This window comes from Xyrauchen texanus, chromosome 8 (assembly GCF_025860055.1).
Source record: "Xyrauchen texanus isolate HMW12.3.18 chromosome 8, RBS_HiC_50CHRs, whole genome shotgun sequence".
NCBI lineage: Eukaryota > Metazoa > Chordata > Actinopteri > Cypriniformes > Catostomidae > Xyrauchen > Xyrauchen texanus.
In genome coordinates this window covers 21378453-21405576 of record NC_068283.1, presented here as the reverse complement: position 1 = coordinate 21405576, position 27124 = coordinate 21378453, and the positions used below count along the sequence as shown (strand labels likewise).

General features: G+C 39.2%; 1 protein-coding gene across 1 annotated transcript in view; it reads left to right on the top strand.

Annotated features, from left to right (window-relative positions):
* Nucleotides 1–357: 357 nt before the first annotated feature.
* plekhh3 (pleckstrin homology, MyTH4 and FERM domain containing H3) overlaps nt 358–27124 on the top strand; it is a 64436-nt gene continuing 37669 nt past the window's right edge. The window contains exons 1-2 of the mRNA XM_052132435.1: nt 358–1148; nt 16432–16487. Coding sequence (XP_051988395.1) covers nt 1014–1148; nt 16432–16487 — 191 coding nt within the window. The 5' untranslated portion in view covers nt 358–1013. The remainder of the gene's footprint in view (nt 1149–16431; nt 16488–27124) is intronic.

The following is a 27124-nucleotide window of genomic DNA, read 5'->3' as shown; positions in this document are numbered from 1 at the left end:
CTTGAAAATAGCCCTTATTTGTAGAAACGACTATCTGCAAACACAGCACAAACACCTGACATTTGTAATAATAAAAAAGTGTATATGCTTGAATATAGTCCAAGTTTGAGGTTAGTGAACAGGCATTTAACACTTGTTAAAGCACAGAACAATCCTAGTCAAGACATTACTGATTCCCTCACTAAAGTGTTACTTCCATTTCCTGAAAATCCTGCTTCACATGCGGCCAGACAGAGAGAAGGCGGGGCATTTTCTGGGCGTGTGGGGCATGAGCCAATCACCTCCCGCGTCTTAACACATGGGGCGACTCGCCCCGCCCACGTCATTCACGCTACTGAAAGAGATTGCTTGCTGATGCTTCAGAGAAGCACAGAGAGAAGCTGAAAAGACAAGTCATACACGGAACGCGGTGCTTTATTAACTCTCCATTTGGAAGTATCGGTCGGATTAAATATATATTTATTGGACACGTATTTTGGATTTACCCTGTAAAGATATTCCAACCGAATTCTGAAGTGAAGGACTGCGTTGCACAGAAACCTGGACTTTTTCTGAAAAACTGCAGAAATTTAGGACTATTATCTAGCCCGGTAATATTTACCATCCTTTAATTCGCAGTTGATATGTGTGTTGGTATTTGCTTTGTTCACGGGACATAGTAATTGCCGCTTTAGAAATTTGTTACCTAAGTGGCGTTCACAACGCACTCGTATTTGCGGTCGTCTGCGCTGTTTTTAAATTGTTTTCTATGTTTTTTCAGCGTCTCGCGCAGGAGTGCAGATTTTTTAGACGACGAAGAACTTCAACTTTAAATAAAGCGTCTCGGGACACCTGCGTTCTGTTTCAGTCGTTGCGTTGCGCTTTATTTTTTTAGCGCAAGAACGGTTTCTGTGTGAACGGCCCGTTTCATGCAACCAGACATCCTCCATCTGTCCCATCTGCGCGACAACACCGGGACGGTGGACATCACAGGACATTTACAGATAGAGACTGGACGACACGCCGTGATTTGAATGCCTTTGCGAGGACTTTGCTGGCTTGTGTGCTGCAGAGAAGGCTTCAGTTTGCTGGCCCGGGATCATGGGGAAAAAGAGGAGGAAGAGTCGTTAGAGTTACGCAATCAGGACGAGCAGAAACACATGGGAGGGGTATGTATACAAAACTAAGGATGTGTCGCAAAACCCAGTGAACTGCCAACCTAGACGGCATTTTTGGACATGTCTGTCTTGGCAGGAAGCTCAATAGATGTTAAGACACAGCCAAACAGATGATTCATATATGCCTTAATTATTGTTGCTTTTACAGCACGCTATAAATTCTTCCATCTCTCAGTTATAGATATATTCTGGAAGCATTGACACAGGTATTGATTTGGTAGTTATAAGTGGTAAAGGTGGAAATAGGTTAATTCGAGCTGAACACCAAGGTTATTCTAGCAAAACTTGTTTTACAGAGGTCATAAATTGAGAATTGAAGAGACTGCTTGACATCATTTGTGGCACATCTTTATTTCATACACAGTACTGTGCAAAAGTTTTAGGCACTTTTGCAAAATGTTGCATAGTGATGACGTCTCTAAAAACAATGCCATAAATAGTTTTCATTTTATCAGTTATCAGCTAGAAAATAAAATAATCTAAATCAATATTTGGTATGACAGACTTTGCCTTCAAAACTACACCAATTCTCCTAGGTGCACATGGACAGAGTTGTTGCTTCTGTGTCTTCATGCTATACCATACTGACTCAATGATGTTGAGGTCTGGGCTATGTGGGGGACCATATCTGTTGTAGGGCTCCTTGTTCATCTTCTATTCAATTTGCAACTGATATACTTAAATCAGAATATATCAAATAACCAATTAAGACAAATGTTTTTGTGACAAATACAATGTGCACTTGTGCACAGTAATGTATGTTCATATATGTATGGGCATATTGAAAATTCTGCAGAAATGTGCTCACCCTCATGTTGTTCTAAACTCCTATGACTTTCTTCCTAGAACACAAAAGGAGATGTTAGGCAGAATAACAATCCCGGTCACCATGTACTTTCATTGTATGGAGAAAACATGCAATAAATGTTAATGGTGACTAGGGGTGTAAATCAGACGTTTCATCACTATATGATCTTATATTGATTCTCTTGGTTCAATTCAGGGCCCTGCGATTGATATTCCGATATTATGTGCCTATTTTACACAATCAATGAACATAGTTTTGCCCTCAAATGCAACCAAAATGCAGCATGGATAGCAGAGCACAATTTGGCTTCAAAGACCCTGTGCACGTCTGTGTCCCACATGAAAAACATATTTAGCGCTCATAAAGTCAAATGAATATAATAAGGTTGCTTCATCGCCTGACGGAAGTGAGTACGGACGTGGCTGACATGAGAGTATTAAAATATTTCGATATTTACGCGTTGTATCGATAACTTGTTGGTTATTGGGTCGATGCATCATTACATCCCTAATGGTGACTGAGGCTAACATTCAGCCAACATTTCCTTTCGGGATTCACAAAGGAAACAAGAGTCATTCGCGTTTGAAACAACATGAGGGTAAGTAAATTATTATGGAATTAAAATGTTTGTGTGAACTGTCCCTTTAAGAACTAAATGATTCTTTGTAGTTTAAAAGTAATTGAATTGTAACTTTGGTAATATGAAGGAACAAAAATATATATAGTTGATTCTTTGTCTGTTAGAAACTTTGCATGCATACATGCTACATATGCACGCAAGTGTATTTTTTAGCTGCTGTTGGTGTATTTCATGATCAGCCCTTTTTTGTCCTGTATATAAAGATGCATGTCTGAAATGAAGAAGGGGATAAAGGGTGACTGTGCAGAGAACTTTTAAGGAAATTCAGCTGAGTCAGCACTCGAGTTGCCCATCTATTTTACTCCTCTGTGCAACTGAACACATCCGAATGATCAAATATTTATTACCGGTTTTTCTTTCAGTAAAATCTCAGATATTGATCCACACTTTTACACTAAATGAGTTTTTCAACAGCCAATGAGTGTTTCACACGCGAACAGATACACACACACACACACACACCTCGCTAGCAGGTACCCTGCACTAAAGCAGAAATTTTGAATTGCTGAATTCTCAGCAAACCACACCAGTAGCACATTAGACACATAATTGTGATGAGTAATTACTTACAACTGAAGTTATGTAATCTCACACACAAGTCTACACTCCTTTGGAAGAATATGAAGTGATGTTGAAATGGCTGAATAGAGACACACACACACTCAATGCGACTCACACTGGTTTTTTAATCAGGAGCATATTGTAAAACTGCGTTACACACACCCCTAAGTCATATACAGGCCCAATCAATAAGAAACAGCCTTAGGGAGCTTTTTTTGTCAGTCTCTTATGGACTGACCCCACCCCCAACACTTAATCTTTCTGTCCATCCTTTAGGGACTAATCGCCCTTAAATCAATAATCCTCATATTTCATTGGTGGAGTCTTTCACCATTAACCCATTTATGGTTCTGTGAAGGATTTGTGTATGTAGAATATAGGAGGTTAATAGGTCAATGCATCCACCTTCCCACCCCAGATCAGTATTCATTGAACCCCAACCAGCCTCTCACCAGTGTGTGAGGTAACCATTAGATAATGTTACATAGTCAATCGACTGACGCCACATCTTTTGGTATCACTACCAGTGTTAAAGCAGCTTAAAGACTTGATAAGCAGCTCTAACTGTTTGAATGGCTATTGTAATACGAGAGGTGGACTCATTGTTTTATGGCATGCAGAGACACTGCCAAATGATTACTGAACATTAATCATGATTTATCACAATGTTTTATAGCTGCTTCACCAGAATTCTCTCTTGCTTTTTTTCCACTGCTGTCACAGTGCCAATACTGATTATTGATCAAATATATTGATATCTAGAGTGCATCTGCAAAGCCAAGCTTCCTCTTCATGCCAAGCAGGATCAATAGTCCCACCAACAACCTTCAGTTGTCCTCCCTAAGAGAGATTGTGTGCTTGCAGCTTACTCTGCTTTTGTCATGGTGGATGATTTCTGTTGAGCTACTGTACGATTAGGGTTGTCACGATGACAAAATATCAGTAGTAAAAAAATGAGACACTGCTGTTGAACCCACTCCTTTAACTTATTTAACAAAGTTAAATTAATTAATGTAAATAATAAATTAAAACAATTGCATGTGTCCTTGAAGTGTTTTCAGTGAAGTAAACAATGCATCAAGTTTTTTTAAGGACCCTATGAAATCATGTTTTAAAGTTTTCAATTTCATCATCAAAATGGTGTCTAATGAATTAAATTAATAAAAATAGAACATTTACTTTTGAAAATAACATTGCATTTTAATTTGATGTTTCAGTAAAGACTCTTACAGCATAGTGTAATACACAATGTTGTGAGATATTGCTTAATTATATTTATTGCTATTATTACACAATCATTATTATTATTCACAATCAGCCATGATTCATTTATTTTGTTAACGAAAGTGTCTGATCAAAGAGTGGTCACCAAGATAAAGTGAGCAGTATTCCAAACTGTGAATTCGACAACAGTAGGTTGAAAGTTTTGCGACTGAAATCGGTCTGTGCTTACTGCGACTGCTGTAGGGTCCTTGTATAATGTGCGAGAAAGGGCAGCTGGTAAGGTTTTTGGTGCCCCCTAAGGTTAAGATGGTACCCCCCTAGGGAGTTAATATGCGTATAGAGAGTGGCAGTACTGCCCAAACCTCACTGAGTGAAGATGCAACATCTGAATTGTGTTCATTGTTTATGTGAACCTGATTACTTCCTGGTTCCTATGGGATTAGAACCTGTGTCTTGGAGGTTGCTCGCACAACGTGATGTCAGTAGCGATAGAGGCAACTGTGTTCACGCTTGAATTGTTTTAAAATGTCTGATTGTGGATGTCTGTAGTCATCTTGTTCAGCTGAATGAGGTTGAGGGTACATGAACTTTCGTAATAAACATGTCAGTGTGATTGTGATTGTGTTAGTATTCAGCTGGTCTTGTGATCTCAACATGACTATCCAGCTGTAAAATAAAAACATAGTTGACTGGATTATTCATATCATGTGAGTGTACATAACTTTTTTTTTTTCAAAAGTACTATACATTGTTGTGGGTTAAAAAAAATCTGATACTTGAAGAAGCCACCCTTTCTCTCTCCGTGATTATTGCTAAAGGGGAAGTGTGTGCTTGGAAGACATGGAGAGGATTTTGCCTGGTTTGGCTAAAGTCTGGGAAGGTCCTTGCCAGAAGTTTCCATTGACGTGTTTATACTAAGACTTCCTCCATCGCATCCAACACTCTTAAAGGCCACAGTGCCACACACTCAAGCAGGTGGTCAGACCTAACAGAATCGTGTTTGTTTGTTTGTGTGTGTGTGTGTGTGTGTGTGTGTGTGTTAACGGTCCTTGTGTCTGCCACAGGAGGCCACAGACGAATGCATCATTTTGACATACTAGGCAATATGGTAGGCCTACCATATTTATGCTGACTCAAACTCTACTTTATATCCATAGAGTATTGTACTCTAAGTATAGTAAGCTGATATAGTATGTTGGCAAAAACAAATCTTGTGTTATGCTAAATTGATGCTAAAAATATAAATTCTGTCATTATTTATTCATCCTCATGTTATTCTAAGCCTGTGTCATGTTATGTTTTCTGTGGAATACAAAAGTAGAATTTGTTTTAAATAATCATTGCACAGCTCTTGCCATAAGCAAGTGACCAGGGACTGTCAAGCTCCAGAATATAAAAGAAAAAAACACCATAAAAGTAATCCATATGACTCCATGCACTATATTTCGAGTCTTCTGAACCCATACAATAGGATTGATGTCATTATTCACTGATAATCTTGACCACCCCTGAAGCTTGCAACTAGCTTGTGTTAACTTCTCACATAAGGACTACTTTATTGGTTTGTTTTTCTTTTTGGAGCATGACGGCCACTGGTCAGTGTGAACTGTGGGAACAGTTCTTCAAAAATTTCTTCTTTTTGCATTCCACTTAATAAATAATAGCATACAGCTTCAGAATAAAATGAGTATGATCAAGTATTGAAAGAATTAACATTTTTGGTTGAAATATTCCTTTAAGGCCATTGATGGTGTCTGCAGTGGTGGAGTGCTTGTTCATGGAACTGTGTAAGCCTCTGACGTCAGCAGCAGCCCCCTCATCAAGCTAGCCAAACAGACAGCGGGCAGGCTGAATGACTGCTTCTGTTTGTCCTGCATGCTTTTGCTCTTCCCCCCTCTTTCCTATTTTAGAGCTTCCATGTTTCTTAGGAGACACAGAACTTTCTTTCTTCCTTTTTGACATTCACACTGTTCCTTGAAGATGTTATGACACCAGGACACCCGCCCAGTGCAGCTGTTGGGGTGAGGAGCAGGGCATCCTGGGAAAGAAACACAAACTGGCAGGAGTTGCTGGCAAAGACTGTCAGTACTGTTAATGTATAATGGTAGAACCACAGAGAGCTTGTAATGGTATTTCCCCCACACCCTCTGCGACAAGCTATGCAGGCTTAAAGAGGTTTAATGTTTTGGTTGTTGGAGCAATACGGGCAAAATACTCAAATTTTCCATAATGCTACATTTGTTTGGTATTACATGTGTTTTCCCCTTAAGTTTACGCTTTGTAGGCTTTGTTTCCCAGCAACTTCGTTATTTTGACAAACTGTTTTTGTAAACATAAAAACAGTTCAAAGGGTTTGACTTACACATTCAAATACAATAAAAACTTCGCTGAAAAAAGTTAATTAAATTGATGTATTTTTGGATAGCACCTGCTTCGTGTACTGTTGTTGGAGCAATGTGGGCTAAATGAAAAAAGAAAAAAAAAAAAAAAAGAAAATTTGTCTGTATTCACATTTTCCTCCCTAATGTGTACATTTTAAGTATTTGATTTCAAGCAACCGTAACGTAAAGGCATCTCGCGTGTTTCAAATTCAATGCGATTACGTCACATGCGCATATCACTGCTGACCGGAAGCATGATTTAGAGTTAAAAAAGTACTTAAATATTGATCTTTTTCGCACCAAAAGCGATCATGTCGTTTTAGAAGACATTAATTTAACAGCTGGAGTCGTATCAATGATGGTTATGCTGACGGTGATATCTGGAGCTTCAAAAGGGAAATCTCCATTCAATTACATTTTAAGGACCTACTGAGCTAAGAAATGTTCTATTTTTCTTCAACTGTGTTCTGGTGAAGAAAAAAAGTAATACACACCTGGGATATCACAAGGGTGAGTAAATATTCGGGCGAAATATCCCTTCAGTGCTATACTTTAAATCCTTGGAAAGGGTTGATTAGAAACTAACCACTTAAATAATATCCTTGTCTATTGTCAATATTCAGTGTAGCTGTGTACTAAGCACTGCCCACACCGAGGTCATTGCCAAACAATTAATCTGTCAAAATTCCCCAATCTCCACCAAAAGTGGCGGACACCCTTTTTGCGTGGATTCACATTGAGATGATTGATTTGATCTCAGAAATTTGCCATGTGAAGGTAAATGTGACCACTCCTAAACTGTTATGTAAACAAAAACACTTCAAAGGGTTTGACTGTTACCTTGAAGTTCTGTAAAAAAAAATTATGTCAAGCCTTTAGGCAATTTGCAGTAAGCTGGTAGGATAATTGGAGTTAATTGGAGGTGTACTTGTGGATGTATTTTAAGGCTTACCTTCAAACTCAATGACTCTTTGCTTGACATCATGGGATAATCAAAATAAATCAGTCAAGACTTCAAAAAACAATTGTGGACCTCCACAATTCTGGTTCATCCTTGGGAGCAGTTTCAAACGCCTGAAGGTACCATGCTCATCTGTACAAACAATAGTACGCAAGTATAAACACCATGGTACAATGCAGCCATCATACCGCTCGGGAAGGAGACACATTCTGTCTCCTAGAAATTAACATAGTTTGGTGTGAAAAGTGCAAATCAATCCCAGAACAATAGCAAATGACCTTGTGAAGATGCTGGAAGAAACATGTAGACAAGTATCTATATCCACAGTAAAACAAGTCCTATATTGACATAACCTGAAAGGCTGCTCAGCAAGGAAGAAGTCACTGCTCTAAAACCGCCATAAAAAAGCCAGACTACTGTTTGACAACATGACAACAAAGATCTTACTCTTTGGAGAAATATCCTCTGGTCTGTTGAAACAAAATTCTTACTGTTTGGCCATAATGACCATTATGTTTGGAGGAAAAAGGGTTGAAAAAGGGAAAGCTGATGAACACAATCCCAACCGTGAAGCATGGGGGTGGCAGCATCATGTTATGGGGTGTTTTGTTGCAGGAGGGATTAGTGCACTTCACAAAATAGATGGCATCATGAGGAAGCAAAATTATGTGGATATATTGGAGCAACATCTCAAGACATCAGCCAGGAAGTTAAAGCTCAATGGACAATGACCCAAAGCATACCTCCAAAGTTGTGGCATAATGTCAATAATACAAGTCATGATATTGAAGTGGCCATGACAAAGCCCAGACCTCAATCAGAGGTGAAAATGCTTGTGCGAGCAAGGAGGCCTACAAACCTGACCCTGTTACACCAGTTCTGTCTGGAGGAATGGGCAAAAATTCCAGCAACTTATTGTGAGAAGCTTGTAGAAGCTACCCAAAATGTTTAACCCAAGTTAAACAATTTAAAGGCAATGCTACCAAATACTAACACAGTCTATGTAAACTTCTGACCACTGGGAACGTGATGAAAGAAATAAAAGCTGAAATAAATAATTCTCTACTATTATTCTGACATTTCACATTATTAAAATAAAGTAGTGATCCTATCTGACCTAAGACAGGGAATGTTTTCTATGATTAAATGACAGGAATTGTGAAAAACTGAGTTTAAATGTATTTCGCTAAAGTATATGTACACTTCTGACTTCAACTGTATACACTTATACATAGGGCTGGGCGATATGGCAAAATATATTATCACAATATTGTTTTCCATATTGATCGATATCGATATTTGTTACGATATATAATTTAATAATGCTGCCCGTTTGAAAAGTATACTGATAATGTTGCCTGAAGAAACCAGAAGGTTCAATAGTTGTTGAACTATATAGTTTATTAACATAAATAAATAACAATGCAAACATTTAACTGTGCAAACATGGATTGGTTGAGAATATATTTTGTTATAAAAGAATATTGATAAATTTTAAATCTAAATGTTAACATTTTACTTTTAGCAAACATGCTTTATCTGCCTTGACAAAACAATGCAAGTTAGCTTGCCTTGTAACTGATTATAAAATATCAAACTAAAAGCTGTGACTACAGTACTATCACATCAAATTTCTTTGGCAGGGCAGCAAACATTTCAAAATGTTTGTAGAGGTACAACCAAGACAACAAATGTAAACAAGTGAACCACAAAGTCCCTGGCAGATTTAAGTACTTAACTGTCAGATAAATAAAATATTAATTGTGTACTGGTTTTAAATATCTCAAATGTTTTAGAAGTAAAAATCTGAGTAAAAGTGCAAAATGTAAACATTGTAAACCAGTCACTATGCTACACCTTTTAGGTAGTGCTCATCATATGTAACCCTGATTACCCTATTATAGGTTTTTTGCCAGAAAGACTAGTCTGTCCACAGCATCTGGTTTTAAAGCTGCCCTGTGCATGTTGGGCAAAACTTGTGGACGGAGTAACATTAACATGGGCCCACATTTTCATACTCTCGGTGTGGTCGCTGGGATGGTACCTTTTCAGGTGACCGAAAAGGTTTGTTGTGTTTCCCGTCTTGGTTATCACCGATCGACGGCATATTTTGCAGACCGTCTTTATTTGCACGTCGTCGCTTTTCAGATATCAAAACCACTTCCATATAATTGACGTCTTGTTACCTTTTTTGTCAACAATTTCCTCAGCTTTGGAAGATAGTTCGAGTTCACTTTCACCGTCGCTTTCGTGTTCGTCGTTTCCACTCATTTTTTCTTTACATTCACTTTCTTCACTGCCGGTAGCTCAAACAGTGCTCTGCTAGCAAATGGGCGTGTACTTAGACGCACAAGCCAAAATCTGCATTCTGACTGGCTGTTGTCCGTTTATTTCTGCTTTGTAATAGGCTGTTAGGTCTATCCAAATCGAGTAAACATGTCAAAAGTTTATCATCGTAGTCTAAATAAATATTATCGCGATGCCATATCGAGATCGTTTTATCGCCCAGCCCTACTTATACATACTTATGTACTGTTGTTGGAGAAATGTGGTCAAAACTAATTTTCCATAAAACTATATTTAATTAATTTTCTGCCTTGTGTAAATATTTTTAATGTACACTTACCGAGCACTTTTTATTATGAACACTATGGTCCCATGTAGCCCATTAGCCTCTATGTTCGACATGTTGTGCATTCTGAGATGCTATTCTGCTCACTACAATTGTACAGAGTTGTTATCTGAGTTACTGTAACCTTTCTGTCAGCTCAAACCAGTCTGACCATTCTCTGTTGACCTCTCTCATTTTTGTCCACAAAACTGCAACTCACTGGATGTTTTTTGTTTTTGGCACCATTCGGAGTAAACTCGAGATCAGCAGTTCCAAAAATAATCAAACCAGTTCTGCTGGAAACAACAATCATGCCACGGTCTAAATCACTGTGATATTTTTTTTCCTCACTCTGATGGTTGATGTGATCGTGAACTGATCACATCAAGTGCCTGACCCATATATGTATGATTTTAAGCATTGCTCTGCTGCCTCACGATTGGCTGATTGGATAATCACACAAACAGTTAGCCGTAGAGGTGTTCCTAATAAAGTGCCTTGTGAGTGTATGTTTCCTAGCAACACAGTAACATTGAAAAAAAGTTGTTTAAACAAAGTATAAATATTCTTGCTTGTTCCTAAAAGTCCCCTTTGGGTCGAACGGGGGGGGACAAACATCTGCTTCAGAGGCCTGTGGTTGGCAGAGCAGCAACATTTCCACCCGCTTACTCAACCTCGTCTCTTGGGATACAGGAACGGAAGTGAGCCATGGAACGAGCCCATCACGGCATCTCCTGCCCGAATGATTCATCCAGGTCCTCGTCCCGGAATGCACTTACCAGCGGTTCCAATCATGTCCTTTCCCAACCTCACTAACTGGCTCAATCTCCACTAATCAAGCCCTACTGGAGATATAGAGTGTGATAAAGACACTCGTTATATCTTGGGAAGTGTCTTGCTATGGAAGGTATGACACAGCTTAAAGAAGAATTCCGACAAGTTCCTTCCTGAAATCGATCTCAATTTGAACTTTGATCTATGTGTTTTTGTTCAAAGCACTGCAGGCTAAAAGGATGTTGTTAGTATCTGAATGATGCACGTACACCTGGGTTTGGCAGAATTTAAGAATTGCCTCCTTTTTAATTCAGGAATTTGAATAGAATTGGTCACACTCCACAGGATGTTGAATTGGATGACAGGTAGAGCAATTTACAGAATTGCAATTCAAAGAAATTCAACATATTTATACAACAGAGGACTGTAATTAGCCCGACACAACAAATAAATGGACAACAAGAGATAACTTCATAGATATTCTGTTAAAGGTTTCCATCGTGTAAGACTTATTTATGTAACCCAAACCATGTTACACCATAATCAATAAATGAAAAAACATTTATTACAAAAAGAACACATTAATCATTAATATCATCTAATAATTCTTGAAATACCCAATATATTATTTGCATGTTGACTTGTTTCTGGTTAATTCATACTGAAAATGTATACTCTACTAAAAACTACACTTTATAGCTGTTGAATTTCTTTGATTTTTATTTGAACTCTTCTTCCATAAATTTAAAATCAAATTACAATTCTGCTTTATGCTTGCTACTTCAGCTCAAATTCAGCATTTAAATTGGAATGTGTTTTCAATTCTGAATAGCACACATACATGACATACATCACAGTAAATGAAGGATAAGTATGGGCCACTTGATGGAAGAAAAAAAAAGCGCTTTAATGACAACTCTCAGTCCCTCCAGCTGAGCCTGTTTGACATTTACTGCACTTCTCCACCCTGGTTAAACATTAACTGAGTCTCATTATACACACCCCTTTCACTCTGTAACACACGTTTACCTTCTTTCTCTGCTCTCTCCTTTTCTTTTAACTCCACTTTTCCTCTGGCAGTGACCTCACCCATCCGTCTTTCTACACTGTCATTGTGTGAGTGTATGTGTGTGTGTGTGCACGCGTGTATGTACTAAACTTAGCAGCTCTAGTCGTAAAGTACGGCGTGTGAGGTGGCTTGTGGTTGACCTGGATAACTTTTCATAGATTTAGCGCCAAATCTGTCACACTCACCTCAGAATACGGGAATATTTCAATGCCAGACATCATTTTTACATAGCAGTTTTAGTGACACATTTGTTGCATGATAATTTTTATGCAGTTTAGTGTGGATGAGGAGGGACTTAACTGAAAAATAAAATAAATAAATATATAAATAAACTTAAACTAGCTATCCAAGCCTTGCTTTCCTAGGAGACCAGCTAAGATCAGCATACCAATATTTACACTGAAATATATTGCAGATTTAACCAGCCTTAGATAGTTGGTCATAGCTGGTTTAAGGCTTGCTGGTCTCCCTGCTTGGCCAAGCTGGTCTTCAGCTGGTTTAATGGGTTGATCAGCTGTTAAGTACCCCAAAAACCAGCAAACCAAAACCATTCTGACCAGGCTGGTAGATCAGCAAAGACTAGCAAACCAGTTTAGGCTTTTTAAAGAGTATTGGAAAATCCTATTGTGAATTTAATTCTGTGTAATTCCTTTTCAGTGCAATCTCTACAAAATTATTTTTAGTGACTGAAAAAATATGGAAAAGTCAAGGAAATATGTTGGTAAATAATGTACGAAAACATTTGTTTTGGATTCTTTGGGCTACAGTGAGCTTGAAAAAGAACTTTCAGCTGAGACCTTTCCTTTGAAAGTCCCTCTAAAAACAGTTCTAGACTCACAAAATAATGGCCCTTCTCTGGAACCTCTATTCACATGACATTTAACCAAGCTGTACTGAACCAATTCCATTGGTTAGTCCCTGGAGCTCATTAGAACATGAATAAGATTATGCTCTTCCCATTTAAGTAAAATGTTTGGTGTTTCTTTGAAAGTGTTTGTGTAAGAAAAGAACAATCTTGCTGACTTTTTAGACTCCTGACCCCCAAGAGCCCCGGGACAGAACATTCCTTCGAGGCCATGCCAGAGCCTCGAAACATGACACTGCAGAGCGACACAGTCTCAGACACACGCACACACAAAGAGGAGCAAGTCTGTGAAAGAGGTCGGGGGGCTAAAGTTACAGCTGATGAGGAGGAGGAGGAGGTGGAATGAGTCAGTTTACAGCCTGGATTGATTCTGATTAACCTCACCGAGTCACTAGATCAAAGGGCAGAATCCGAGCCAAAGCATACCGGCCATTAACGGTAACCCACAGGCGAGCCATGCGTGGCACCGCAGCCCAAGCCTGCCAGTGGGTGGGCAGTTGACAGAGGTCAGATGGGCATCTGAGTGGGTAGAAATACATGGTTGTGTAAATGAGCCTCCTTGTAATTTTCCTGGAAATCAACTTTAACTAGAATCCGCTCGTAAACGGTATTTATTGCAAATTGTGGGCAGCTCACTGCCTGTATGGCGAAACTGTGGCATTATAGAGTACAGGGCTATTCACAAGAAAATAGCTGGCTTTCAGTGAATAATGACCTTAAGTTTGTTCTATTCCTCACATTGAAAGACAGTTAATCTAAAACATGAGTTGTAAGGACCAATTTTATAAAAAAGTCATGTGTTTTGAACAACATGAGCTTAAGTAAATACTGTCAGAATTTTCATTCTGGGTGAACTACTCCTATAACATGTCAAGTAACACAGGTGTGAGAGGAAGCTAAAACTGACATTAGATCCCTAAGCGAGAAAGGACAGAGTGTGTATTTACTGTCCACTGGGTGTGAAGAGTCTGAGGGCTCGCTGGTACAGGCCAGGGTTTGTCCAGGGGGGATGGGTGGGGCAGAACTGGGTCGGTGTTGCGTGTAGATCGATTGAGCACAAAAGCTCCCTCTGTCTCTTTGTCAGTTCAGAGACTGGCCCTGGTTTTTAATGTTATGTTCTGCCTGCAGCAGTTCAGTGCCCAGGACTGCCGAGTGTTTGTGCTTGAATCCACTGCCAAGTAGCACAGAAGAGAGGCTGTAACTAAGAGCACTTGTTCAAAGGGTTATGCATGTGTGTGTGTGTACTGTGTATGTGTGTTTATGACCTAGCAACAAAATGATGAAGAATGTTCCCAGAAGTTCAAATCAGACAAATCAGAAAAACTCCATTTGGGAGTGTCTTCATAAGCAAAAATAGGTAATAAAGAGACTAAATAATGTTTATATACATGTTTATTGTATAGATTTGAATATTTTCGGACAAAAATGTGAGTAGTGCAATGCTTGAGTAGAACTCGCCGCCACTATTCAAGTGCGTTATGAGTGGTTGCCAGGGCACAAATTTCTGCAAGTAGAATGGCAGGGGAAAAGTAAGTGATATTTATTAGAAAAAAGATACCTGATTGCACGATTCAGTAATATTAATCAAGCTCTACCTGACTGGTCAGAAAAACTACGTCCTAAATATGAACAAGTCTTCCCCTGCCATCCTATAAATCTGCTACCAGGGTGAGAGAAAAAAACACCTTTTCCACCATCAGGCTGAACAGTTCTGTACACGGTGAGGAGCGGTTCCTGTAACATTTCTACTCGTATAATATTTTGTCAATAAAGGTCCTTTTTAGCTAGTCTGGAACTTCTAACATTCTGTGTCAGGTGGAAGATGGTAAACCTCTCGCCTTTTGGACCTTTTCCTAAGAGCAAAATCCAGTGGGGAAAACACTCCTAAAAACTGAAATATGGGATCATCCTCCATAGCACACTCATTCTAATATTTACCTCTAACGCTGTTGCTAACTGACAAATTAAGTAAATTCGAATCCTGATTTCGCATCACGACAGTGGAAAAAATCAAATAAAATGTAACCATGCTAACTTGCACGGATCGGAACAGAATGGCACATTTTTGCAACAATAACCATACGGCCTGGTGGTAGAAAAGAAGCTTATATGGTTGCTAAGGTGTTCTGAGTTGTGTCTATCTGATTTAAATCAAAAGAGCCCACCTCCAACACTTCTATTCTAATACCTACATATGACTCGGATCGTCTGACAGGTGAAAATTGTAAGTCTGATCACATAGAAAAGTAATAGTACACTTTACCTGATGCAGACAAGTGCTTGTTGAGATGAGCTGCATGATTTGAGGCATCATGTCCATAGCACAAAAATGCAGGATGAGTGTAGAAGATTCATATTTAGGGTCAGCTTAATTTAAGAACAATAGAGGTCAATGGGAAGTCCCAATTTAGATAGCTAGGTGATTTTGTGTGGTGGCCTCAGAACTCCGTATCGGGTGTCTAAGTGGAAGTGTGGTCAGTTTTGTATCACTCAGCATGATATGAGATACTGAGCACTTGGGGATTTCTTCAACCCTGGGAGATTTTAGAGTCCAGGAAATGGCATATGAAGTGCGTGTGCATTTGTACATTGTTGTTTGGCAAGAATCATACAAATTATAATGCAACTGGTCATTAATAATGCACTTTATCCTAACCCTTATGATTAAAACATGGTCATAACTATGAAACCCCTTACACCCAGCAGACTGTGACTATACAACCTCAATATGAAGTGTTGCTATTACTTGGAGACCTAATGCTACATTTGCTTGTGGTAAGCCCTGTTGAGCTACATCAGAGGGTTTCCAGGTCATTCAGTTTGACCTCTCCTGGACCCCAGCTGCAGTCCAGAGCTCTTAAGTCGTTCCTCTTCCCCTATTTAATATGAGCTCTGAGCAAGGAAAGGGGAAGCCAGGCCTGAGGAATGCGGTCGTCCTTTCGAGCCCTATCCTGCTATGCTGTCAATCATCCGTTCTGAAGTCAACAGCCAAATCAACTCCAACAGCTAGTTTTTGAGGTCACTACTCTTGTTTAGGGCATTGTGGATGATAGGCAACTGTGTGTTTACGACCAAAGGAAGATAGAGGAAGTATTCGGGAAATAAAAAAAAAAACAACATGTCACTATATTTGCAATTCCGTCAGGTGACTTTAGTGCAGCAGAAATTGCACACTTCAGTTTTAAATGAATGCTTGGCATAGTGTTATTTTTATAATCCAAAGTACCGAATCAAACCACATGATGTAAGTTGAATAGAGTGAAGTGAAGGAAACTGATGCTCATCAATGTTCTGCATGTACTGCAGATCATTAGAGATTATTTAGCAGTTTACTCGATACCTGCCAGATGACCATGTATTCTGTCCATTCTCTCTTACAGGGGCAACTAGAGGTCACTCTGTCTCAGCCCACTCGTTCAGCCAACGGCACTCCCTGGTAAGTTCAGACATTAATGTTGTTTAATTGTGTGTGTGTGTGTGTGTGTGTGTGTGTGTGTGTGTGTGTGTGTGTGTGTGTGTGTGTGTGTGTGTGTGTGTGTGTGTGTGTATACATGTTCATACTACAATGTGAGGACCAAATGCCCCCACAAGGATAGTAAAACCTGAGATCACATACCTTTTTGTGGCCCAGCCAGCGGTCTCCACAAGGGAAATGGCTTAGTAAATGATGTTTTTGTTTTTTTAAATGTAAAAATGCAAAAAGGTTTCTGTGAGGGTTAGGTTTAGGGGATAGAAATTATCGTTAGGTCTCTATAAAATCCATAAAATGCATGGAAGTCTATGGAGAGGCCCCACAATGTAAAAACAAGTTTGTGTTTGTGTGTGTACACACTTAGCTATGGTTTGGGACGGGTGTAAAAAGTACTCCGAAATTATACTCAAGTGAAATATTTCTATCCTATTCTAGAAGTTCTGTCCAAAAACATACTTGAATGAAAGTAAAAAAATATTTACATTAAATTGTACTAACCGGTAAGTACTAAAATAAAGTTAAATTCAATTGAGAGAGAGGAGAGGGAATATATTGTGAGAGAGAGGATGATGTGGCCAATAACATTGATTGTTAAATGGATTTAATCCATTTAAATTATAAAAAATGTAAATGAAGATTGGAAGAAAGTTAGAAAGGTTGTTAGTTTGGTGAGTTTGCTGTCTGAGGTTTGCTACTGAAAAATGCTGTTTTTATTTATTTTTATGAAATTGCTGTGTGTGATATTGTTAAGCAGATGGATGAATTCAATAAAATTCATGGTTAATTTTTACTCTGTCTTTATTATTGTTGTTGTTGTTTTTATAGTTATTATTATTATTATTATTATTTTTGATAACAGCAACATAATAGGGAGAGAAACTCATATAATTTGTTTAAATATGAAGGCTTTACAAGTGCAGAAGTAAATAACACATGTACACATTTAATTATAAACACCTTTTGTGATATATATTTGCAACGTGAATGATAATTTGTGACCTCTACATTAATAACCGTACAATCTGCCAAAGTAGTGTTTAGGATTAAGAAATAATTATAGGACAAAACCATTTTATTTCTCCCTTTGCACTCAAAGTTTTGAACGAATACATCAATCCGGACGGGCAGTCGCATATGGACTAGTGTTGAAACATTTCAGTGCATGCAAAGCTCAAATTGGATCAGAACCACACACAGCCCAGTGTAACTCTCCATTAGAAATGACAGATTTTCAGTCTAATGTCTGTCATTTGCCGGATGCAATGAAAGGAGGCTTCAGTCCAGTAAGATTAATTATCTGAAATGATAAATGCCAAAATGTAAGTAATTTTTCCAGGTGTAAATAAAACTTTTTGGGAGCATTTGGAAATGTTCTTAATTTTAAAATTAATAATGCAAATAAATGAAGAAAATGCTGTTTTTGTGTGGGTTAGGGTTAGTATGTAGACATTATAATTAACATTATATAAAACAATAGAAGTAACCCTAACCATTATCTAACCTTAACCCTAATGCATACACCATGGTACTGAATGATTGGCATATTCACATACTGTGATTTTTACATGGAACTTAATGGCACTTTAAAGAATACCATTACATTCAGGGTATATGCAGGAATCTTGAAGTTAATTTTAATACCTTTTCAAGACTTTTTCAAGAACTTCTCAATATTTTTTAATACCTCACCGCCACTTCAAGCTGTAACCATTTACATCAGTGATACTTTTAACAGTTTTAGTTTGTGATAAAGACTATAGACCACTCTGATTAAAAAAAAAATCATATAGGCTGGGATAGTAAATCAAAGCAAAGTTTATTAAAAAACCCTCAACAACAATCATGCTGACATGTGCCTCAGTTCTTCTGATTTTTTTCCCAGCAGCTTCTCAGTTTGGACCAATTCGTTCCATTTTTATTTACTACGTCTTCTGAGGATGTTGGACTTCATGATCAGTTGTGCCATTAATGTCCCAGATTTCCCCTCTGCCGTTTCAGTTCAGTGAATGGTGTTTCTCCGCTGTGTGGAGACACCACAACACCTCAGCAAGCAGTGTTGCTGTGCCGCCCAGAGCCACTCTGATGTCGGCTGCAGAAGATGAGGAAGCAGAGACAGCCCGGGTCATAGCTGTAGCTTCAGGTGCGACTGCCGGTGGTGTAACGACGTTGGCACTAGGTTGTGGTGGTGCAACGCGATTACCACAGAAGCTAGCGATGGAGAGCTGCCGCTCTAGGCGGCTAGCAGCGGCTTTGTGGCTAGCACAACACATGTGGGACTTTAACGAGTTAATGCCCATTGACACAATACTTATTTTTTTCTTGCATAATGTACAATATGCCTCCCTGACATTCCCCTCGACTGGCTGCAGCCACTCTTTGAAGTCTGGCATTTCCATCCAGGATGCTGCAAATTTGCACTTCCCCATTCTGTACATGAGTTCACCAACCTTCTCTTAAAACATTTCGGTGCGTTGTAATACGCACTGGGAACGCCAGAGCGTACATTGTGCTTTTGAACTTCCGCCCGCCTGCCTGCTCTGGTGCTCTCAGAGGCAATTTACGAACACACCCACAATAGCCTAGTTTTTTATGTACCTGTTCGTTTTTTTAATAAAAATTACTAAATTCACACACTTTTACGATGTTTTTGGGACTCAAACTGTTGGACAGCTAATTCAGAAAAAATACTTTCAAAATTTAAGACTTTATAAAGCCGTGATAAGACTTTTTAATACTTTTTAAGGGTCTTAAATTTCCCAAAATTGATTTATCACCTTTTAATACTTTTCAAGACCCCGCGGATACCCTGACATTACCAAAGTCCAAAAAACATACGTTAGTTTGTAGTTCTGGGCAAATACACTTTAGTCTTTTTTTTTTTTCTTCTCTGTAGTTTGTTGTATACATTTTAAATTTGATGTATCTAGTTGACTCTGTTGGTGTAATATAATTTAGTTTTGTTAATGCAGTGGTTGACCGATAATGCGTTTTGTTGATACCGATAACTAAGGTGGTGGAAAAGGCAGATTTTTTAAAAATGATTTATAGAATTTTAAAAATAAATTTGATGTCTTTCCTTACTATGACACAAGGTACAAACATTGAGGCTACAGGAGTCCAAAATGAATACAATCCCAGAAGTTTATTGTGCAACCAAAATCCCAAAAATAACCAGAAAAGAAAAAATATAGTGTGCATAACGCAGGACTTTTAACTATAAACAAGCCCGGGATACACTTCCTGATTTTTAAATGATGGAGACTTTACCAAATGTATCTTTTTACAGTCTACATTCACTAGATTAAAACTATTGTCAACTATCTGCATAGATTTTTGGCAATAAGTGATAGTTCTAAAATGCAACCAAAAAGCAATCGGCACTGATTAATCTGTAAAACCAAGATATCGGTCTACCTCTATTAAATATGTGTGTGCATGTTTGTATGTATTGTGTTTCTCAAAGTTTATTCTGTAAATTCCCCTAGTGTACTATGAGTGGAGAACTGAGGGTTTTCTGTACTCGTGTTGAAATCTCTACTTCCTTATTCTACCGAATCACACTGTGTGTTTAATTACTGTCAGAGGCTTTTAAACAACACATACACTTAACACTCCAGGTTATACAGCCACTTGTAAGATAATGGTTTATTTGCCAGCCTGACGGTGTCTCTGCTTTTGGTGTGTCAGATCAAATGCTCAAACACTCACGCACAGAAAAATAATTTGCCTGCCTAATGTACCCCCTCCTAAAAAACATTGTAAAGGAGCAGTTATTGTGGTGTACTATCAAGATTGAGAGGCCTTTAATCTCTAAGCTGTGTGGGTGTGTGTGTGTGTGTTAGTGCTGCACGATTAATCATATCGCAATCGTGATATCAGCCTGTGCGATTATATGACGGCAAAATGTTGTGATTTTATTAAATAAATAAGTGCATGTGTGGACGTGACAGCCCATTTTCTACACAGCTAATAAATAGATGACCAGTCTATAATGATGACACGCTCACGAGATGAGAGGAGCGCTGCAGCTCGAGTGTCTGATAGAAACACAGATCACAGCTTGGCGATATATCTTTATATCTTTATTTCATCCTTAATTAAGCTTCAAATAATACGGGCGCATGCCATGTAAATAAACACAAACTCCAAAACTGTCATTCTCTGTGCGGTCAGAGCTGCTTCAACCAGTCGCGGAAGTGACCCAATCTGAGCAGGAGGGATTTAAAGTTCCTCCGTTCCCTGATGGAGGGAACGAGACGTTGTGTCGAAGAAGCAACACTAGGGGTCTCTTTTGAGCGCCTTTTGCATCTCTGATCTATAAGAAAAGGCCAATGAGAAATTGGCAGACAGAATTTGCATGTCCCGCCCCCGGACATACGGGTATAAAGGGAGGGATGTTTCATTCAGGATTTTTCTGAGGAGCTGACAATGAGGTTCGGCCACAACAGTGGCTCGGTTCAGCGACGTGGCCGGGAGGACACAACGCCTCGTTCCCTCCATCAGGGAAAGGAGGTTACATCTGTAACCTAGATGTTCCCCATCTGTCACTCACTTCGACGTTGTGTCGAAGAAGCGACACTAGTACTGCTGCACGTACCCTTCCCCAACGCCCCATAAAATCGTCAAAGCCTTCTGGTTCTTTACCCCCGACAGGGGGGAACAAGGCGACGTGCCAAGCATGGGAGCAGGCCGCACCTTTTCTCTCTCTATGTTTCTCGCATAGTGTTAAAGCGGCTGGGCCATCTTAATGCTATCATACGCATCGGGGAAGGCGATCTTTCCAAGTTATCCTATTCTTTCAAGGGGAAAAGACTCTGTGGAGATCACACCTGCCCAGACTGGGGGAGGTTAAGAGTGGTGAAATACATCACATGGGCTTTTAGGTCACATGTGGAGAATGGCGTGGTGGTAAATCCTACCTCATTGGGAGGGAGGAGTTGCTACAGACACTGAAACCAGGTGCAAGTGGGAACTGCCCAAGGGAGATGCGGTCCGCTCGCAAGGGACCGTACCGCGGAAAATACACACAGGGGGCAAGTCCACTTAGGAGCCTGACCTGTGGAGCACCTATTCCAGTACAGGGTAGATTGAGTTCCCGCATTGGACGTGGTCTGCGAATATCTCCACTGAATTCGTGGACCAGAGGGCTAGGGAGGAGTCATCGAGGGAGCCGGGTTAGTGGGATCTCCTGGGATAAGAGCTCACTATTTTACCTCAGCAGAGGGAAAGGGCACTAGGTGCATGCAATCCACCTGGTCAGTTTGTCAGCGTGTTACCGAGTTCTACTGGATCGGACTGGAGAAAACACGGGACAAATCCGACTCAACCCTGAGATTGTAAAATCTCTCAAAGGTATTGGATGTTGCCCAACCCGCTGCTCTGCATATGTCTGCTAGGGAGGTGCCCCTGGCCAGTGCCCATGAGGACGCAACACTTCTTCTTGAGTGTGCTCGGACCTGCAAGAGGGGGGCACGGCCTGGGTGTGATAGGCCAATGTAATGGTGTTCACTACCCAGTGGGAAAGCCTCTGTTTGGAGACAGTGTTCCCTTTCCGCTGTCCGCCAAAGCAGACAAAGAGCTGGCCAGAACGTCTAAAGCTCTGCGTGTGGTCCAAGTAGATACTCAAAGCACGTACCGGACACACAAAGAAGGGGCTGGGCCTGCCTCCTCCCGGGGCAGAGCTTGCAGGTTCACTACCTGGTCCCTGAAGGCCAGGAGCCTTCCTCTTTGGAACCTGATAATTAAGTCATGCTTACCCAAAGACTTAACGTCTACTGCGTCATGGTGGGCTGCGATAGCGGCTACATACACCTTCAAGGTGGAGGGGGAAAGGCTCACCTCCAACCTCCCCTGCAGGAATGAGAGCACTGACCTAACTGCGCAAATTGGCAAATTGAATTGCATAACCGAGTCAAATAGTGGAAACAGACGCATTTCCCTCCCTTTATACCCATATGTCCGGGGGCGGAACATGCAAATTCTGTCTGCCAATTTCTCATTGGCCTTTTCTCATAGATCAGAGATGCAAAAGGCGCTCAAGAGAGACCCCTAGTGTCGCTTCTTCGACACAACGTTGAAGTGAGCGACAGACGGGGAACCCTGGTTATATGGTGATATTTTGGCTTTAAGATAACCGACACGGAGCAGAGAGAGGTACTGTGCAAAATTAAAGTTGCTACATCACGTGGCAACACGACAAATTTATATCAGCACCTGAAACAGCACAGAGAAAAGTAGAAAAGTGAGATTTCAGAAAATTATCCACACACTGAACAAGAGATACCAGCGATAAGTAGAACTTTTTAGAAAGAGGATTTGGGAAATACCAAATTAAAATTCATAAAAAAAACAAAAAAAACAAACAGTTTTAGTGGTTTGAGTGAACCAAAATTTTGTATCCAGTTTCCTTTTCAAAAGAGTTTATACAAAGTACATGTTACATCCTGCTTAAATGTCCCAGTTTGTTTGGACAATCTTAATTTCATGAAAATTTGTATGTTCTTATTTATTTTTCTAATTTATTTAGGTGTAATATTGAGAAAATAACAAGTTTGCAGTAAGGCAAAGATGTTATTATTTAATTTAGTAAAAATATAATTTTAATTTGTATGTTTGAGTTGAGAAATACACATTTCAACATTATCAGTAATCTATTTGTGAAATTTCCTTGATAACCAAGCAAGTTGACTCATGATACCATTTGTTTATTATATCGCAATCGCATATCGCAATATTAGCCTCAATAATCACAATATGACATTTTCCCCAAATCGTGCAGACCTAGTGTGTATGTGTGTTTGTTAGCATGTTGAGATTTGCATGAAACCTTCACACAGACTATGACTCATTTTATTTGATTTTTTTTGTGCGAGAAGAGGTTGGTTAGTCTCATCACGGATTAGACACACACTCTGCTCATCTGGCTGTATATGGATTGTCTTGGCAGTATTCTTCGGTAAACACTATTATTTTTAGCAGAGGTCAGAAAGAGCCACCATCACTACAGTCCTCAATCACACCATATCAGAAAATCAGAAAGAGAGAACGTATTCTTTATCAGCCTCTCTCTATTTCCTCCCTCCTCCTCCTTTATCTCAAACAAAGGCTGTCCATGCCAGAACATATATTTTAGGTTTTCTTTGCATTCTGTTCTGTTTTTTTTTGTTTCTGCTGGTCAGCTGTTCGACACTTGCAGTCCACGAGAAGTGCAGTGTAATGCCTCAACCTGGCAGTTCACAGATTGGTGTTAACATGTTTGCCATGTTTGGACAGCTTACCACTGGTACTTTTCATAGTTTCTGTTCTTTTTCGATTCTCTCTTTATAAAATTTTGCTTGGGATTTTTGAGCACTGAAATTTCTCTGTCTATGAGTCACTACATTGTTAAACGTGACCCTGCTTGTTGTGCACATACTAAATGGGGATTTACTATAGACTTCAGTTGTTTTATATACAGTATTACTAATTAGAATGATTATAGATGAACATTTTTTGTATTTTAGTATTTGAAATGACAGTATTCATTTATTTACTTGAATAATTGAATTGATTTTTCTTGATGAATTCTTTGAATGTCCCCAAAGGCAGGCTTTGTCAGATTTAGCTCACTTCTGGGTATACAGTACAGTATACACACATGTCAAATGTGTGCAGCCTTCCAGCAAGGGCATTGCTTGGTTAATAAATAAGCAGCACTGCATTGTAATTCAAATCAATATGATATTGCAGTTCAACACACCACATAAGTGCACTATAAAGAATAGTGTGTACAGACCTGTTGTAAAATATTCATAGAGAATGTTACACACTCTTAACAAACAAAAAAGTGGGAATACTAACTCTTTGTTTTGCTGTCACATTGTATTCTATTAAGGTCACCCATGACAGTAGAGCGTTAGCAGGTAGCTATTACCTCACAGTCTGCCAAAAAACAGATATTGTGTTCTTGCCAACTACAAGAAGTGTTTTTTTTTTTCTTTTTTCCCTTCATTTTAGAAAGTGGGTGTGTTGTAGATAACTGGGTCATATTAGACTTTATCGTTATTGTGGTAGGTATTGATTATTCAGTTTATTGATATTGTCTCTCTGTTCATTATCTTTCACTTTCCTGTTTCAAGTCACATGGAGTTTGCAGTGAAACACACACACACACACACACACACACTCACACAAAGAAATCCCCTCAATTCAAGGGACGTTTATGGGGAGCACATAAAATATGTTTCCCTTCTTTCTACCTTTCCTCCATCCCTGCTTTTTTTTTATCCGTTTCCTGTCAATGTGGGCCACACAGATGGTTTAGGTTAGAGAGCATAGGCCACAGAGAGCGTCAGAGAGGGAGTGTTGCACACACATACACACACATCCCTACACTGCTTTCATATTACCATTCTGTCTGGCATCAGTATAAACCCCTGAGTTTCCAGTTCCATGACGTTAATACCACTGAAAGCTTACAGGAATTGGTAGGGCTTGTGAGATCATGTGCAAGGATTGTCTGAAAGAGCCAAAGAAAGTGAGAGAGTTTGTTTGGGGGCATTTGTAACGTGTGGAGAGAGAATTTAGACTGCAGAGGATTTTTAACCAGCTATACTGCAAAGGTTTCTCAGAGTGGATTTGATTTGACCTCCATAATCATACATAATATGTTTATATACATAGTGCCCAGTGTTTCATTTTTTGTCACCCGTCAGTGTCCTAACCAGATGCAGCGTGATATTGCATTAGTGATAAAATTCCCATGTAGGTTTGTCTTGACCAGTTGCGACCATGACAAGCAATGACTGACAAGACATTTTGTTTTGTCATTAAAATTCTGCCAGGTGCAAGATGATAGGTCCTTTGAACATCTGTTGATTGCTGATTGCAATATGCATACTCTCTCTTTGTCTTGGATTTAATTTGCTCTGAAGCCCTCCTCCTCCCAAGCACTACCTGTCTAGGTCTGCATTACAGGAATTTTGTGCATGTATGTAGTTGTACAGTAGCATGTCTTATGTAGTGGTTGCTGTTATGTGCCATTGTGTTACCACAATAATAGACCGGTGTGCAACAAATCTAATTCAAGCAGTCCCAGTCCTTCAGCAGATGCGCAAGAGCTCATTATGTGTACTATTCGAGCATTTCATTCTTCCAATCTCTCCTCAAAACTTTCCTATAACTTTTAACTTGTCTAATGATAGAAATACAACTTCTACCATATATCGTCTGCAAATATGCACACTTTTAATGGAACCTTTTCACACATGAGTTTTGTAATGACGAACCCTCCATTGTGAGTTCTTTAATGTGCTCTGTAAATTTAAAAAAGTACCTTACACTTCACAGGCAGATGCACTGAAGATCCGATTATATATTATCAAACATAATGGGGTATTTAGATGTTTATTATGATAAGATATGTGCGAATGCACTTGCCGGTTATGTGCGCCGCAATATTGTTTAAATGCAATGCAACATGTTATTCAGAGTTAGCGATAGAAGCATAGAAGGTTCTAAAAGCCTTGAACATCCACATTTTCTACACCGGCTTGAGTGAATTTACTAGTTTGTATATTGTTTGTTTGACGTCAGAAAACATGGCTGCATCAAAACAGTGTGCTCTGATTTGCAGGAAACAGCTTTAAACTTGTATTTAGTGTTCGCATGTTTGTAACATATAAAAGTAAAGATATTGTGGTGTTGAAAAGACTATTTGAGCAGCTGGTTCATTATGACAAGTGCTTCAGTCCCTCTTTTGCTGGTAAACGGCAGCAAGAATGCAGATCTCACTGGTTTGATCAAACGTGTCTGAGCCCAGCCTAGTGTAATCACTACGGTTTGATTGTACTTGCAAGAGGGTTAAAGAAAACGACTGAATTTCTTTTAAATATATAATTCACTAACCTCACAAAATGTGCACAAATCCAGCGATTTCTTCCCATGAAGCATGTAGTCCTGTGAAGCATTCATATTTTATCCGAAAAAGCATGTTTTATATCCGTCTTGATCAAAACTGTGTCCCTCTGGCTCATGGATGTTGTGTGACGGTCAGTCTGTGACACTCATAGAAGGCTATTCCGGCCGTGTTAGTATCTCAGAGCGGTTCCCGTGCATTGTGAAAGTGCTGAAGTTTCACTCATGCAATTCCAAACAAGTGCAAACAATCTTGGATTTATTATACAAATCTAATAACTCCACACAGTATCACAGAAAAGAAGGCAATGACAGCATTTCACCAGACATGTCATGAGGAAAACTGATAAAGTCACACTGCACTGTCTTTTTCCATCAAAAGAAAAGCTCCAGGTGAAGGTAAAGTAGGCCTAAACATGAAGATAGAAGTATAAAATTTAAATAAATATTAAAGCAAATACAGTTTTTGTGGGGCATGGTTAGGGTCTGGGTTAGGGTATTATATAAAACAAGTCTAATCCTGCTAATAATAATAATAATAATAATAATCATTTGAAATTATATTAGTATATTAAACTTGACTGCATCCTACATTTAATAATTCAGTATTATAACAACATTCAATTGGCTTCCAAAAAGTGGGTCAAGTTGTAACTTTTGCACCCCATGTACATTCACCTAAAATAGAAAGTAAATAATAAATGTTT